The following is an 18,571-nucleotide window of genomic DNA, read 5'->3' as shown; positions in this document are numbered from 1 at the left end:
TGTAAAAGCCTTAACATCCAGCCCAGATGGGTCTGTATGACTAGAAAACCGAAGCCATCTGGAGTTGTGAACATTATACTCACCAAGAGAAATTGCCTCACTGTTAGGCAAGTTGGAATGGAAAGGGTCAAGTTTCAGAGAAAGGAAGTTAGAGTTCCAAGTGATTAGTGAAATTTCGAGATCAGTAGAGTCAACAGATGAATCTGACATAATGGGACAGAGAGATTTTAAGCTAGAGAAGGTCAAAAAGAGGATATTTAAAATTACTAAGTATCTGACTGCCAATATCAGAGCAGAGATATGCACAAGTACCACCTCTGAATGAAAGAAATCATACAGTGAGTAATTAGAACAATTGAGCTAAGCAATGACTGAATCAACCAATAATTTGGATTTCAGAAAAGTGGGCTTGACAGACTTTAAGTGGAAATGGACATCACTGACATTGGAACTGAAACTATGTATATTATTATTATTATTACTAGCCATATGGTGCAAGGAAGCTTGAGGCTTATTCTGCACTAACCAAAAAATAATTCCGAGTTACCCTGAGAGAGAGTTTGTTTGTTTGTTTGTTATTAGGAGCATTAGCAACTAAGGCCATATTGCTCCGGGATATGCAGTGGTCATTCCCTGATCTTTCCACATTCTCCGTATTTGGTGGCTGAGAGAGAGAGAGAGAGATCTCAACAGATGTGAGCCCCTGGGGTTGTGAAATGAATGAAGAAGTGTTCGGGAAGTTTAGATCTTTTCACAGATAAGTTTGTTCTTTTAATTTTGACTATTCACAATGTATTCATTAGTAAAGAAAAGGTGGGGGCCATGCTGTATGAAGTATGATGAAATTTTTTTAAATCTGCAGAAATTGAAGTCTATTGTCAACAAGAATCTTCTTTCATCTTCTCATTCAATCAGAGAATTAAAAAATGTAGGTTCTAATACCTTTTGTGCTTGTGGTCTTCATAAAAAAAACTAAAAATTATACTTTATAAATAGGTATATTTTCATTTCTTTTTGCACAAGTTTACTTAAAAGTAAACTTGTGTGAAATATGGTTGCACTGTCCTAGTTTCCCTTTGTAAAATTACTCTTTATATAGATATAAATTAAAATATTAAATGTTATTATTTTTCTAAATAAGTATTAAGATTTTTTTATTTAGAAAAATAAATTTCCCTACTAAGAAACTATGGTTTTTCATACAGAATATATGCAATTGTAGACAGAGTACAGTGGCATTTCATATCATCAATAAAAGAAGAACTATTCAATAAAGACTTATTTAATTTTAAACAAGAAAAAACTTAATATGCCGAAAAAAGTGAATGGAATTAATTTCAATCTCTTGATTTACAATCATCATATTATTTAAATAATATAAAAATTAGCACAAGTCTTACAACTGACTCCCAGTGATCCTGAGCTAGCTTTTGAACCATACTGATTTTTAATCTCACAACTATATTTCCCACAGTCTGCTGCTGTTACTTTATCAACTGTAAGAGTGTAGGAATTTTCACCTTCTTCTATCAACTTTATATGTTTTCCATCAAGCTTCAGCTCCTCACCATCCTTTAGCCTATAACGTTTTGAGTGTACATTAAAATATAAGCAATTCTTTAACACTATTAATATTAAATACATTTCACATTGAAATAATATTTTTATTTTAAAATAACATTTTGATTAATTTATTTAAAATATATTCATTATTATGTAAAATCAAAAAGTGTTACTAAGACATTGTTGATTCTGTTTCAAAGTTAAACCTCTGGCCAACTGCTGTAGAGGGAATGCAGTGACAATATGTATTGTGCTCATAATAAATTCAATGTTTCTACAAAGATTCTTCTATAATTTTGATCTGAAAAAATTAGGATAGATTTGCGGACATCTTAATCTGAACACAAGGTGAACATTTGCCACAGAACTGTCACTAAAAGTCAACCATTCACAAAATAAAATGCAACTGTCCAAAATATTTTCCAGAAAATATAGGACTTGGCTCACATATTGAACTACAGAGTTGACTATTTAGGAGCTCTTCCTAATGTGTTATTAAATATGTGGTCATGAGCCACCTAAAATAAAAGAGATGTTTTTCAACCAAACATGCTGAGCTTTTTGTGAATGTACACAGTGATAGTGAGCAGTATCTTTGCTTGAGGTTTTTTCATTAGGTGAAATAGGCTAAGTCTGTTGCATGGATTAAACCTGCAGAAAAGGGAAAGGCATTTGTACCCACAGTCTGAGGGATTTCTCACTTTTGCTGAAAGTTAGAAAGTCAGTGAAATCCACAGAAGAATTTAAAACAATATGACTTGAACTGCTTTTGTGGTCCATTGCCTGTAAGAAACCATGCAGCCCTTGACCTGAAGCATTTTATCTGTTTTGGCCCCTAGTCAGAGATGGTACAAAGGATGACAAAATTAGTGAGGAATATTAATCACTGTTCCTAGGAAGAATGGTTTAGAATGTACTACCTGAAAAGCTTTGCAAATAAACATGTTGGGGGGATTATCTAATTGAGGTGTATAAGACCCTGAAGGGGATCAGTAAAATGAATGTGGGAGGTATATTCTCACTGGTAGGAAGGGTAAGGACAAGAAAAATATTGGAGTAAAGAAGGCTGAACTTCATGAAGTTTACCTTAGAGTAAAAAGTTGTAGATCATTGGAATAAATTGTCTGCCAAGATGGCCAAGGCAGAAAGTTTGATAAAGTTCAAAGCAGAATTGGACAGTCACTTTATGAAGATAAGGAAAGTATAGATGATTGAGGAAATTTTTTTTTGGCACATGCAGATGGATGAAGAAAGAGAAATCAATCCACTACCTTCCATTGTTTAGCTATTTTAAAGCTAATACTAAATTTTAAAATTTATATCTTGTGTTATTCTTAAATCAAAGAAAAAATTTTCGTAAAAAGATATAATGGTAAGTTATTATGCAGCACAGAGCAAAATGGAAGGCAAAATAAAATAAATGACAAGTTTAATGTTAAATTGTAAACACAATATGTTAAATACATACAGTAAAAAAAGCTTTCGGTTATTATGGTAACTTTCATCAGTCAAACTGACAGTTTAAGAACATAGAACATAAGGGCGTGTAGTGCCAGTCATGCACAGTAAACCGCATGATGTAATAGTTAACTGTTTGATGTTGAAGCCTGTGGTTGTGACATATGCGTATGTTGCCAACATTTGTCAGTCATGAGGATGGTTGCTTCAATAATAGGGTGGACATGACATCCTCTGCTTTTGTTGACCGAAGTATTAGAGCACGTGATGTGCAATGACTCAAACCAGGCACAGCATCGGTAATGGCAGGACCGATCGATAACCATGACATCGAGGTGTGGGTCAATGTCATGTCGGGTTGACCAGAAGAGCTCAGCAATGGCTGAGTGTTCTATGTCCACTAAGCAAATGGCTGTTTTGTGTTCTGAGATACGTTTGCCAAGCCTTCTCCCAGTTTCTCTGATGTAGTGGCATGGCAAGAAATGCAGTAGACTAGTCTACTTTGTAGTAAGGTGGGAACCAGTTTTTTCACTCTAGAGATGAGGGATCACAATTTCCTGCCTGGCAGCTGTACGCACTTTACCCCATGAGATTTCAGGAACCTAGAAACCTGCTGTGATAGGTTCAGGTAGTATGGGATAAAGCACTCGCGGTGGAGTCATTACCTTGAATGTTCCTGTTGATCGTTATGTGATCATGTGCCTGCAGGTCACACTTGTCTAGGGTACTGGTGGGATAGCCACACCTCGCAAGATCTGTCTTTACCCTAGCAATCTCGGTTGGCCTCTCATCTATAGAACTATAGTGGGTCCAGGCACGAGTTAACAAGGTCTGCACAGTGCCAAGAAGATGGCTGAACGTGTGTGCTGATTGACAGTTGGTAAATTGGCCAGCACACATTGGTTTGCGGTAGACTGTTGTCTTCAAGCGCAAGCCCTCACATCGGACAAGGGTGTCATGGCACTGTTCTTCTGAACTGGCATTGTAATTCACTGCTTTCTTCCAAAGCAATCAAAGCACGTGCCTCAACTAGCCAACGGTCATTCTCTGTATAACTCAACTCACAGAACTAACTTTTCCTCTTCTTTATTTATTCCTTCTACTTTTGTTCTTTGGAACAATCTTCCATCACACATATTTCTCAAAAATTACATCCTACAGAAATTCAAATTTGCAGTTTGCCATTCATGAGGGTTGGCTGGTTCCTGACACCCATAATCAATGAGAGATATCTGTACTTTAATAAAGTGAAGGGCCACAGAAACACTTCTCTGACCCTCTTGTAGTTACTAATCCTTTTGTGATTAGCATATACTGTTGTTATTAGATATTACTGTTGCAATGTAGTAAAATTGTGAAATACTGAGAAAGATACATAAAACATAATAAGAAATCAATACAAAAAAATATATATTTCCAAAAGTCAACGTGAAACTATACTTTATGACATGCTAGTTTTAAACTCAGGTAGTGGGGGGAGGGAGACATAATACTTAAGGCTGCCTACATGGCTGTAGGTCTCACACTGGAGAGGTATGAGCCAAACGGAAGCAGCCCACAGGTTGGCTATGCCTGCTCTATATACATTTTCAGGTACAATCTCCAGACCTGAAAACAATATTCCAAAGGAGGTCACACCATTATTATATACAAATATACAAAAGGACAATGATATGCATCTCTTTACTTCCAAAGGTCCTATAAAATAGGACACCACGTGCCTTTCTATTACCTGTTTACACTGCATGATAAATTTTGTACCTGATTAAAATACTTAAGGATTTTTATACGTAACCCCTTTTTTATCCTGAGCCACTTTTAACTCCTCTTTCCCTAGTTTACAAGTAACTCATGGATTTCTGTACCCCAGGTGCAAGCTATACATTGCCATTTTTTAGACACATCTCTGAAACTGATCTAAGTCTTTCTGAAACAATATGGCCTGGTTCTGGTATTTAACCATCCTTCTTACCTACCTTGAAATCATCAGCACACACTTTGACAGCTTTCTCTGTATACTTTCACAACAATAGTGAAACTACCAGGTCAACCACCACAGGGGCTGAGAAGTCAGTGAACCTAGTGGCTGATTTTTTACGGTTTTAAGGTTATCATCTCATATGCCCCTTAATGGTATCTTCACCTTGTCACAGTGATGGGGCTTGCGTGCTCCAACAACCTCAAGAGCCATGCCAGCAGTAGCATAGCTATTACTCTTTAGCCTAGAAGGTGCTATCATTAGGCCACCTAGGCAGCTGCCTAGGATGCAGACCTCAGAGGAGCACAGGACTGACCCCAGCTTATACTTCCCTTGGAGTCTGAAAGGGTTGACTTCATGATTTGCCTAGGGCGCCGGCCCTGCTAGTAAGGCAACATACCTAGGAGAAGGTGCTCTAAATAACATCTATGGTTGACCGCAGCAGCTCCTACAGTACAGGCAATGAGTGGGGATAGAAGTTACCTGAACAGTCATTGACATGACAGCTTAGTGATAGATTTTGTCATTACAGCACTGTGATGCAGAAAGCCAGCAGGAAAACTACTGCATTATTCTATCCCTAGAACAATCACTATGGCAAGAAAACTACAACAACCAGCCCTGAGTTCCCAGTGTCCCTTTAATGGGACAGGGGTGCTAAGAATCCTCGGGCTCTAAATGATGAATCTTTTGTAAATTGGAACCTGGAATGTCAGAATGCTGTTTGCTGTGGGAAAACTTAAAAAGGCAACCCAGGAGATGAAGAGACTTAATGTACAGGTGATGGGGTTATGCAAAACTAAATGGCCTAGTTCAGGCACATGTGTTTCCAAAGACACAACCTTGTACTACTCCAGAAATGACAACAACATACATCAGCATGGATTGGGGATCGTAGTCACCAAGGAGGTCTCCAAAAGCGTCCTCAATTTTGAGCCACATTCTGAGCAAATAATGTTACTCAGCTGAAGGGACAATTTTTAAATGTCAACATAATTCAAGTATATGCTCTGACGGCTGATAAGGAATATGTGGAACTTGAATATTTTTATACAGAGCTGAAAGAAGTAGTCAAACTAACAAAGAAACAAGACAAATATTGTTATGGGAGATCTGTATGTTAAGGTTGGAAAAGGCAGATCTGGTGAAACTGTAGGAGAATTTGGTCTTGGAGCAAGGTTTGAAAAAGGGGATCAACTGATGCAATTCTACCAAGAGGAAAACTTGATGACTGCCAACACCTGGTTTCAACTTCCCAAGAGAAGGCTCTATACATGGAAGTTGCTCCTAGACAGCATACAAACATTGGTCAGAAACCAAATAGACTATATCATGATTAATCAATGTTTTCAGAGCAGTATTAAAAGCACTAAGGCATACCCCAGTGCAGATATTGATTCTGACCGCAATCCAATAATAACTGAGATCAAGCTGAGATTGAAAGCTATTAGAAGAAGGCAACTGATGAAGAAGGTTGACTTAGAGAAGCTAAAAAATCCAGAATCGTATCAGTTAATAAAGACATGCCTTAATGAAATAAAACAAAACATCCATAGGCAGGAGGAGAGGGGGGGGTGGAAGATCTTTGGAAGAGATTTAAATCTGTTCTGAGCGAAATGAGCTCAGAAGTTCTAGGCTATGAGAAATGTCTGAAGGACTAGATGACAGCTGAAGTTTTAACACTCATGAAGAAGAACAGAGCATTTAAGAAATGCAATGCACTAAAATACAAGGAGATGAATAGACTGATAAAATAAAATTAAAGGAATTGGATCACAAAATTCACAGAAATTTTTTTAGAAATTCCTTAGCACCCCTGTCATTTTAATGGGACAGTTAAGAATCCTTGGGCTCTAAAGTTAAGATGCTAAGAATCCTTGGGCTCTAAACAGTGAATCTTTTGTAAATTGGAACCTGGAATGCCAGAATGTTGTTAGCTGCAGGAAAACTTAAAAAGGCAACCCAGAAGATGAAAAGACTTAATGTACAGGTGATGGAGCTATGCAAAATTAAATTGCCTAGTTCAGGAATATGTGTTTCCAAAGACACAACCTTGTACTACTCTGGAAATGAAAACAACAAACACCAGAATGGAGTGGGGATCCTAGTCACCAAGAAAGTCTCCAAAAGCATCCTCAACTTTGTGCCACATTCCAAGCGAATAATGTTTTATTCACTTGGAAATTTTCATACCAACTAAGAAATACTGTTGAAGGCATGGTTGAGTGGGAGATGACAGAGAGTGGTAATCAATGAACACTTTTCTTCGTGGACTAATGTTATTAGTGTAGTTCCTCAGGGTTCAGTGCTGGGCCCATTGTTGTTTTGTGTATTCATCAATGATATGGGTATATCAGGCTTCATTGATGATGAGGGTATATCAGGCTTAATATCCAAGTTTGCAGATGACACAAAGGTTGGCAAAGCTGTTAACGGCAGTAAAGACAGTATGCTACGGCAACTGGATCTAGATAAGTTGGGTAAATGGGCTGAGAAGTGGCAACTGAAGTTTAACATTGACAAATGCAAAGTACTGCATGTGGGTAGCACGAACCCAAGAGAAATGTACCAACTATGTGGTACTACACTCAGGGAAGTAAAAAGTGAAAAACACCTGGGGGTAATTGTGCAGTCAAATATGAAGTTCGTTGAGCAGTGTAGATGGGCTGCCATTACAGGTCATGGAGTCTTTTCAATGTTATATAGGAATTTTGCCAGCAGAGACATGGAGGTGATTATCTCGTTGTACAAAGGCAACCTTGAATACTGTGTACAGGTCTGGAGGCCTCATTTTAGTAAGGATGTAGAGTGCTAGAATGAGTACCAAGAAGGGCAACAAGATTGGTGAGGGGAACAAGGGGTGCTCTTACCAAGAAAGGCTTAAATTCTGCAAATTGCAGTGCCTTGAGACTAGGTACATGCAAGGTGATCTGACTGAGGTGTATAAGGCCTTGAATGGGTTGAGCAAGCTCAGTGCAGATGGGATTCTTCCTCTTGCTCAGATTAAGAACCTGAGGGAGCATAGATTCAAACTGAAGAATGACAGTTGTAGAATAGATGTGTGGAAATTTGCCTTTAGCCAGCAGGTAGTTGATTGCTAGAACAGACTTCCATCTCTTGTTATGGAAGTTGATAGCTTAAATAATTTGGTCCTTAAGATTGTCACAGACATTCTCTCAGATATGCCAGACAAGCGGTACTTGCTACCTGGGAGTCTAAAATGCTGATGGAACTGATATTCGGTTGACACTCAAGTCAAGTGGACCCAATTTCGGCAAAGTCCGGACGGTTTGTGACAGCCAAATCCTCTGCTTGCACCTTCACGATGGTGGGACTGTTAGTAATCCTGGGTACAACCTCCATGCACAAGTACATGGCGGGTGACCACTCAGGTGTGAACCAACGTAAGCAGGGGTCGAGGGGTGGCGCCCACACCACATGGAGGAACGCCGCCCCTCTATGTTACCAGGCAGTACTAGGTGGTAGATGACGCTCATCAACCGGTGAAATACCACCACTTTGCTTATTGGAGGCTTGAAGTGGTGGAACCCATGTTTAGTCTCTAGAGCTAAGTTCCGGTCAACCCTTCCCTATCTCTTCCATCATGCAGTATGATTGATGACTGTTGAGGTTATAATGAACATCGTGGCGAGATCCAATATTCCTTACATTTCAAGGGTACAGCTCTAAAACGGTGTTCGCAGGCCGGCCGCTAGTTAGTACACCGGATCGAACCTATTGGTAACTCTCTACGAGGCTTCCAGATCAGCTAGTGTATAATCTTGCTACCTCTACTCTGCCAGATAGTGACTGGAGGGATTCCGAGTAGTGTGTATGCGGGGAGCATTGTCGAGGCCATGTTATGTCAAGGATCTGGGTATATTCTTACCATGTGTACGCCATATCCAAAAATTTCATTATTTCATACAGCATGTCCCACCCACTTTTTCTTACTATTGAATACACCATGAATTGTCAAACCAATAGAGCAAGATTATCTGCGAAAAGATCTAAACCTCCCAAGCACTTCCTAATTCATTTCACAAATATACGTGGTCTCAATTCTAATCTCAACGATGTCCATTTCCACTTGCAGTCTGCCAAACCCCATGTACTTTTTCTGACAGAATCTCAGTTATCGGTTGATTCAACTACTGCTCATCTCAGATGCCCAAATTATTCGCTGTATGATTCCTTTTGCCTCAAAGGTGGTACTTGTGCATATGACCGTTCTGCTATTCCCTGTCAGAGACTTGGCAATTTGGAATCTCCTCTCTTTGATCTTCTCTGGCTTAAAATCTCTCTACCTCATTGTGTCAAATTCATCTGTTGTCTCTACCGTTCTCCCAACTCCACTAATCACTTAGAGCTCTTTGATTTCCTCTCTTTGCAACTTAACTTTCTCCAGTCCCAACTTTCCTAACAGTGAGGTAATTTTAATGTTCACAACTCCAGATGGCTTCCAGTTTCTAGTCACACCGACACAGCTGGTCGAGATGCTGAGGCTTTTGCAATTATTAATGACCTTGCACAGATTGTTCATTTACCTACAAGAATACTGGACAATCCTAATCATACAGCCAATACACTTGATCTTTTTCTCACAAACAACCCTTTTAAGTACACGGTCGAAGCGAGAGGTCCTTTAGGCACTTCAGATCACAACTTAGTGATTGTCTCTTTTCCAATAGAACCTTTATCTCATGGCTATTCCCAACCTCGTGTTGTTTGGCATTACAAGAATGAAAAATGGGATGACCTGCGAGATTTATTTTCTTCTTTTCCTTGGTCGGATTACTGTTTCAAAACTTCTGATGTTAATGATTGCTCAGATCGTGTCAGTGAAATTATTCTTGCAGGAATGGAATTCCTTTATCCCAAACTCCACTTTAAAATCTCGTCCTTTATCTAAACCTTGGTTTTCCAATAAATGCGCTAAAGCTGTTCAAGAGAAGAATGTTGCATATCATAATTGGCTTGTTTCTAATTCTTCAGTTTTATTTTCTGCCTACACCAAAGCTCGCAACAATTGTAAAGCAGTTATTAATCAGTCATAACTAGAGTTTGAACAGGCTAAGAGTAGAAAACTTGCTTCTTGCCCTAATGGTAGCTGAGCATTCTGGTATCTTGCCAAAGCTATTGGCCGCAACTTTTGCCCATCTCTGCTCCCACCTCTGTCCAAACCAGATGGTTCTGTTGTCACTTCAGCCAAGGATAAATCTGACCTGCTAGCATCCCATTTTTCTTTCAACTCATGTATTAATGATCTTGGTAAAACACCTCCCACCATTCCCAACACGCTCCATTCAATGCCTCCTGTGGTCTTCTGTCAAAAGGATGTCAGAAGGATTTTGACGAATCTTGATGCTAAGAAAGCTCCAGGTCCCAATGGTATTTCTCCACTTGTTCTAAAAACCTGTGCTCCTGAACTTACTCCTATTCTTTGCCGCCTTTTTTCACTTTCTTATTCCAAAGGTGTTTTTCCTTCTGCTTGGAAATTTGCTCATATCCAGCCAGTTCCTAAAAAGGGTGACAAATCTCTCACATCCAATTATCATCCCATTGCAATTACTTCTACTCTTTCTAAAATAATGGAGAAATCAATTAACCGCCAACTCTTAAACTACCTAGAAACCTTCTGTCTGATCAACGATTGCCAGTATGGATTCCATCAGTGTCGATCCACTGGTGATATTCTGGCTTATGTTACCTATTTATGGACTATTCAATGGAAAGGTTCGGTGAAACACAAGTAGTTGCTCTTGACATCTCTAAGGCTTTCGATCGTGATTGGCATAAAGGTCTTCTAAACAAGCTTCCATCTTATGGTTTGCCAACTGTTTTTAGTAATTGGTTATCCAGTTTTCTCTCTGATCGCTCACTAAGGGTGATGGTAGATGGCTCTCTGTCTTCTAACTTCTACACTAATGCCGATGTCCCCCAAGGTTCAGTTCTTTCTCCCACTCTTTTCCTTTTGTATATAAATGACCTTCTTCCATTGACTGGAAATCCTATCCATAGTTTTGCTGATGATAGCACATTGTATTCCACTTTCCATTTTGAGAAACGTTGTCCTGCTCAATCGGCTTTAACTTCTCGAAAATCTGCTACCAATTCCTTAAATGCCGATCTTCAGGTAATTCTCCAGTTGGGCAAAGACAACTTAGTTGATTTCAACCTTTCTAAAACTCAGTCTTGTCTTATATCTCGCAAAAAGGATTCTTCTGCTCCTATGCTTATCTTCAGTGACACTCCAATTTCTAGGCAACTGTTTTTAGTAATTGGTTATCCAGTTTTCTCTCTGATCGCTCACTGAGGGTGATGGTAGATGGCTCTCTGTCTTCTAACTTCTCCACTGAAATCCTATCCATAGTTTTGCTGATGATAGCACATTGCATTCCACTTTCCATTTTGAGAAACGTTGTCCTGTTCAAACGGCTTCAACTTCTCGAAAATCTGCTACCAATTCCTTAAATGCCAATCTTCAGGTAATTCTCCAGTTGGGCAAAGACAACTTAGTTGATTTCAACCCTTCTAAAACTCAGTCTTGTCTTATATCTCGCAAAAAGGATTCTTCTGCTCCTATGCTTATCTTTAGTGACTCTCCGATTTCTAGGCAAAATAATATATCTCTTTTGGGGATTACCCTGACTTCTAATCTCTCTTGGCACAAGCACATTATAAATATTGCTTCTTCTGCATCTAAAAAACTTGGTTTTCTCTTTCGCTCTCGGCATTACTTTTCTTCCAAACAACTGCTCACTCTGTATAAATTGCAAATCCGCCCTGTCATGGAATATTGTTCCCACATCTGGGGTGGTGCCCCCAAAACCTCTCTCAGGCTTCTTGATTCCATTCAGAAGAGGGCAGTTAGGTTAATTAATGAATCATCTCTAACAGAGTCTCTCCACTCGCTGTCTCATAGACGTACTGTTTCTGCTGCATGCCTCTTCTACAGATACTTCCATGGGAACTGTTCTTCTGAATTGGCTTCTATAATTCCCACTCTCTCTTTCAAAACAGTCTGAACACGTGCCGCCACCAGCCAACATCCATTTACTGTCCAACTTCAAACTCACAGAACCAACTTTTCATCTTCCTCGTTTATTCATTCAACTGCCGTTTTCTGGAACAACCTTCCTTCATACGTATTTCCTGAAAATTACAGTCTACAGAAGTTGAAGTCCAATGTCAACAAATATCTTATTTCGTCTTCTCAACCTCCAACCCAAGCACAGTACTAAGTACTATAGGTTCTAATACCTCTCGTGTTTGGGGTTTACATAAAAAAAAAAAAATAATAAATAAATTTAAGGCTGATCTGGAGTGAATAGATGGGTGAAATAGGTTTTTTTTTTGGCTGATGCTGCATAAACCTGCTTTCTTTCATCGTATGCTTCTACTAATGCTAAAATAGAAGCACTGCAAGAAAGCATGATTACTTCAATCTTCACAAAAAGATTAAAAAGATTTCAGGAATTAATAGAAGGAAACAACCAACTTGAATCCAAAATGACAAAGGTGAAATTATTATGGAAGAATTAGAAAAACTGGACATGTGGACTAAATACATAAAAGACCTCTTTGCTGACAGTGAACATGAGTTAGATGACAAAAACAATGCAGTGGTAGGGTTACTAACTGAAAATTCGAGGTGGAGAGGGCAATTAAATCAATGAAGAATTGAAAAACCAAAAGGACCTGATGAAATCACAATGGAAATAATCAAATTGCTTGGCTACAAAAACTCCAACATAATTTCTAAATTATTTAACAGAATTTACAACATGGGCAACAACCCTCGGAACTTGCTGACATCAACATTTATCACTCTTCCCAAAAAACTAAACACCGGGACTTGTGGAAACTTCAGACTAATGCTTGATGAGCCAAGTCCTAAAAATATTCCTAAAAATAATTCAAAATTAAATTTTCAGGAATTGTGAGGAGTTGATTAATGATGCACAGTTTGGATTTAGGGAAGGACTGGGTACAAGAGAAGCACTATTTTGTGCAAAGGTCATGATGCAATGGTGCAAAGAACAGCAGATCGATGGCTATCTTTGTTTTATTGACTTTGAGAAAGCCTTTGATAGAGTCCAACACACCAAGCCCATTGAGATCCTTGAGGAGTCTGGCCTTGATGAAAAGATCATCAGAATAATCAAAAACCTCTACTGGAACCAAACAGCATCTGTTGTAGTTGATGGCAGAAAGCAAAAAAAATCAACATTGCACACTGAGTGAAGCAAGGATGTGTACTCGCCCCTCCTGTTTAACATTTGCTCAAACATCATCTTCAAGGGAGCATTAGATGGAAGAATTGAAAGAATATCTGTCAATGGTAGAGCGATCACTATGCAGATGACACTGTTATTTGTACAACTAACATGCAGGACTTACAGATACTCCTCGATCATATGAAAGAGGAAAGTGAAAGAATGGGCCTCGGGATTAATGTCAACAAGACTAAGCTCACGTCCTTAATGGGGCAATGCCAACACTTTCCCTCATGTTAAATGGAAAGCTGACAGAGAGAGTTGACAAAATCAAATATCTAGGCTGTTGGTTCAATGACAAAAACAAACCAGATATGGAAATAAAAGCAAGGATTGAAATGGCCAGGCAGTATTTTTTTAAAATGAGATCTGCATTGTGCAATGGGAACCTGGATTCGGATGATGAGATGTTATGTTTGGTCAGTTTCGTTGTATGGTGCTGAGACATGGACATTGAAAACTTAACACCTCCAAAAATTAGAGGCATTTGAAATGTGGATGTACAGAAGAATGTTAAATATACCATAGACAGCAAGAGTGACCAATTAGAGTGTCCTGCAGAGAACTGGAAAAACCTGTGAATTGCTGAAGGACATATAGAAAAGAAAAACAGTGTATCTTGGACATCTGCTGTGGAACAACAAATATGCAATTCCATAGCTAATTATTGAGGGAAAGAATGGAAGGAAGAAGAAAGCCTGGGAGAACATGCATATTGTGGCTAGATAACATCAAGAATTGGACAGGACTAAACACCAAGCAGCTGTGCAGAGCTACTAGAGACCAAGAGACAGTTGCTGTGGTGGTCACTGACCTCCATTAGGAGACAGCACATGGAGATCTCACATGGGGCCACTTAATAATCTGGAGGAGGGGGGACAGAATTTATAGTTTTGCACACTCTTTCATAATAATATCATCTAACAGGAGCATCAATTTTTTTCAATTCATGAAATAGTCACACCCTTTTCACAAAGTAGTTCACACACTTGGAAAAGAAACCCCATTTTATAACCTTAAAAACCGTTAAGAAATAATTTAAAATTGTCCCCTTTTTTTTGGTGGCACCTTTATTTTCAATTGATTATGAACACAACTGTGAAATTAATTTCTTATATTGAAAATATATTTTTTAATTAATTTTTTAAAATAAACTCCCTTTAGAATAGCAACTTTAAAGAGAATAACAAGTCATGAGACATGCACAGTTGCCTGCGACTCAGATTCCTGCCCATTTGCATATCTCATAACTATTGCAACATGAAGAAGAATGTACTGTTATGCAGAGCTGCTCCCTCTAGCTCATGTAAACCATGAAATGAAAAGTCCACATGTTCAACAACTGGATGCCAGTCGGGCATTCAGTAGAAGGTAAAGTCAGCACATCTAAACAATTGGGGCATCTGTTAGAAAATGAAAAGCCATCACACTCAAACAACTGGACATGAGAATGTTACTAATTTTAAATTCTAAATAGTAATTTTAAATTCTTGTTTTACAATAACTGCATTAATCAGAAATTGTGATAGGTTTGCAATTAGAATAAATATTGAGAAGACAAAGATTATGAAAGTGGGAAGAGAAATACCGAAACAGGAGAGAGAATAGAACATGTGAGTGAACAGAGAATTTAATGCAACACATGTACATTATATAATTGTACATGTACTATTATATAAAAAATGGGGCTAATTATGAATTGCAAAATGCTGGATGCTGGTCCTTGAGAATGTTATCAGTGTTGTGTAATGTATATTTAATTGCCATGGTCTTTATTCACATGTTTATTTTATTCTTTTTCATCCTTTCTTCCTTTTGCAGTTTTTTTTTTCTCACCAATCTGACTTTATGGTGTATAATGTACATATTTGCAAAACTAAGGAAATCCTCATATCAGCGTCTGTCTTGTATTGTTATATATTGTTATTATTATTCATTAAATATTTAGGTAACTTGTGGCTGGAGATATTTGGATGTTAAAATATTAAATTCACATGTTCCTAAGTTGTCATATTATATATTCATTTTTATATATATAAATTCAACATCATAAAGTTTAATTTTAAGAAATGTTTGCTTCGGTATTCTACTTTTCTTAATTTTATTTTTTACTGTATACAGAATTTATCTTATATGTACAGTAGAACCCTATTAAGAAGTTTTCCAAGGGAGTGAAGGTTTAGAACTTCTGACGAGGGAAAACTTCTTAAAAGGAAAAATGACCTAAGGGTATGAAATATTAACTACAATAACAAAAATTAAAAGATACATATACAGGTGACCCCCGCTTAACGCTGATAATTCGTTCCGGAAAAACAGAGTGCTAAGTTAATCCATGCTAAGCGAGTGCCACATTCCCATAAGGTAACATATGTATTTGTAAGTTGCGGTCGGTGCCATAGGATATTTCCTAATCAATAATAAACGGTAGTGAAAAGATGCACAAATGTCGGTCAAAATATTTAATATTCAAATATTTGTACATATAAAATATTCTGCATTACATACGTAATGCAGAATATTTTAACATTGTGTGGTAACTACTTACACATCAAAATTAAACTTAAAATCATGAATTTAATTGATCTAAATTGATTTAATTTAATTGATGAAGTTAATCATGAAAAATGTGTCGATTCTGGGTTGGCTCTCTTCTAAATAAACTAAAAGGGGTATTAATTTTAAATCCCCCACAGCGTTACCACCCAACAATAAAGTCACCCAATCCTTCGCCGCTCTGAAACCTGGCATGTTTTTTTTCTTCTTTCAATATGAAACTTCTTTTAGACATTCGTTTCCACAAAAGTCCTGCTTCATCTATGTTATAAACTTGTTGAGAAGTATAACACACAATACTCCTCCTCAATAATTTTAACAAGTTCTTTTTTGAAAGTTTCGGTTCCTTGATCTGCACTTGCGGCTTCTCCCTAGATTTTAAATCTATTCAACCAGCCCTTACCAGTTTTAAATGATTCCGCTTTTTTTTTTCTTTTTTAGGTGAGTTTTCTTCAGATCATCATATTGGCTAATTTCTCTCTCTCTCTCTCTCTCTCTCTCTCTCTCTCTCTCTTTTTTTGTAATATTTAACTTAACTGAATTTTGCATTGGACATTATCTTCAATAAAATTAGTTGTCTTTCCATTTCAACCCTAATAGTCGGCCTAGCCCTAGTTGCTAGCGGTGGAACAATTATAAAAAAATAAAGAATTAATTCTTTATTTTTTTATAAATTTTCTTACAGTTAAACTTGCAAGTCCTAAATTATGGCACACATCCGCTTGTCGTTGACCAGAATCGATTCGCTTCAAAACGTCTAATTTAATTTTCAAATTCAGTCTTTTTTTTACATTTATAGTCTTCGTACTGCGCCCAGACGTTGTTGCTTTTTCATTCTTATTGGCCATTATTAACTGTTCGAAAATGTAACTGTGTTGGTTGCATTAATCATGATTCAATGTTCAAGTAAACTGTCCATTACGCACGATGTCTAATACTGTACTGAGTGATGACTAGACTTCAGATAAATGCATATAACGCAAATATTACAAGCAATATCCTTTATCATTTTGTAAAATATTGATCTCAGAACTATAGCAAGTCACTGTACTGCAATTAAATTAGCATGCGAGAAAATTTCACTGAGCGTGGGAAAATTTCTCAAGTCGGCGTGGGAAATGTTTTAATGCCGTTTTGCTATTCATTTTCAAGCTATTGACTCCATCAAATGAAACGATTTCGTTAAATATGTCAAAAATGCAATCTGTAAAAGAGTGTTATAGTGATCTGTGACAGCGTTATAGTCAGATACGGGTTATAATATAAGAACAGCATTATAGCGAATCAGCGTAAAGCGAACCGCGTTATAACGGGGGCCTGCTGTACATAATTTAAAAATGATTTTTAAGTACTATTTCGGAATTAATCATAACAGTAGGGCTCACTGTATCCCATGATGTTGCTAATAATGCATTGCATCTAACAGAGAAATTTTGAACTTTCCAGGTTTTTCCATTCAGTTTTACAAGGGTAAGTAATTTAGTACAAGGTACTTATGAAAATGCAACTTTAAAAAATTGATCACTCCCTGATCCACTGGTTGCACAACTGACATGGAATCCCCAGGGAAGAACTCTACACGGATATTATTTAAATGCTCATTGTTTTTCAGATGAGCAGGGCAGTTATCAACAAATAAAAGAATTTTTCTGTTCTTTTCTGCCATCTTTGAATCTAGAGCTCTTAAATACTCATCAAAAAAGAGCACAGGTCATCCATGCTATTTTATTGTTGCTGTATTTACATGAAAGTGTTTTCATATTATTGAAAAGTGTGGGTATTGATGAAAACAATTGCAATATGTCACTTCCATTATATCAAAATGTTTATGTTGCTTAATATTTTTTAATATAAAAATAAATTTCTATATTTAAAAAAGTATTAAGTGAGAAAACATCATAATAATACATTGTGTATCCTTTATGATGTACTTTTTATGCAGGAAAGTTTTTTACCTGTGAAACTTCTTAGGTGGGAAAATAATAAATTAAAATATATAGAGTTGAAATTGGAAATTAAGAAACTAAAGTACAGGGGAAAACTTCTTATGCAGGAATTTCTTATCTGGATTCTACTGTATATATATATTTTATAATGAAATTTTATAATAAAAATTCTGACATACCATTTCATTGAAGGTTTGGGATTTCCTGCAAATTTCACAGAAAAACTAAGTGAATCACCCTCTTTACCTTCAATGTTCTTCAGTTCTCGAACAAAGGTTGGCAGGGCTATATTTCGAAAACATAAAAATGAAGAGATTCATTAATCATATGTACTCATATGTATCAAATAAATTAATATATGCTAAACTAAAAAAAAATCACTGAAATGTATATTATATGATACTTTGCATTGCAAAAATTATTACTTATTCTTTTGGTAGTGGTTTTTTCACTGTATATTACAGATATTATATACTATACATCACTCTGTATACATGAGCCTACAACAGAAATGAGGAGAACTTCATAAACATAACAACAGTGAGATTGAGCCTTGACAGATTTTTGAAACTCCAAGAATTTTAATAATTTTTGTGTCCAGTTTCTGTTTTTAAGCATTTTTATGTTCAGTTTTTGTGGATGCTCTAGTCATTCCAGTGACAGAGACCAACTTTTGGACACAAAGTTTAGGATTTGATGCTCAAAATTAGAGATTATCCATGAGTTAATCAAAACTGTTAATATTATTATTAGTAGTAGTAGTATTAGCCATATAGTGAAATGAAGCCTGA

At 37.1% G+C, this 18,571-nt stretch overlaps 1 protein-coding gene across 3 annotated transcripts in view; it reads right to left on the bottom strand.

Annotated features, from left to right (window-relative positions):
* The window catches only part of LOC150082242 (protein Obscurin-like), an 865,351-nt gene that overhangs the window by 495,747 nt on the left and 351,033 nt on the right, over positions 1-18,571 (bottom strand). For all 3 annotated transcript variants that reach the window (XM_090379203.1, XM_090379204.1, XM_090379205.1), the window contains 2 exons: positions 17,960-18,065; positions 1,401-1,579 (listed from right to left, as the gene is read on the bottom strand). In XM_090379203.1, coding sequence (XP_090235329.1) covers positions 1,401-1,579; positions 17,960-18,065 — 285 coding nt within the window. The remainder of the gene's footprint in view (positions 1-1,400; positions 1,580-17,959; positions 18,066-18,571) is intronic.

Source organism: Mastigoproctus giganteus, chromosome 8 (genome assembly GCF_048544385.1).
Source record: "Mastigoproctus giganteus isolate SK-2022 chromosome 8, ASM4854438v1, whole genome shotgun sequence".
NCBI classification, from domain to species: domain Eukaryota; kingdom Metazoa; phylum Arthropoda; class Arachnida; order Uropygi; family Thelyphonidae; genus Mastigoproctus; species Mastigoproctus giganteus.
The sequence above is the reverse complement of the archived record's forward strand: the minus strand, read 5'-3'. Positions and strand labels throughout refer to the sequence as shown.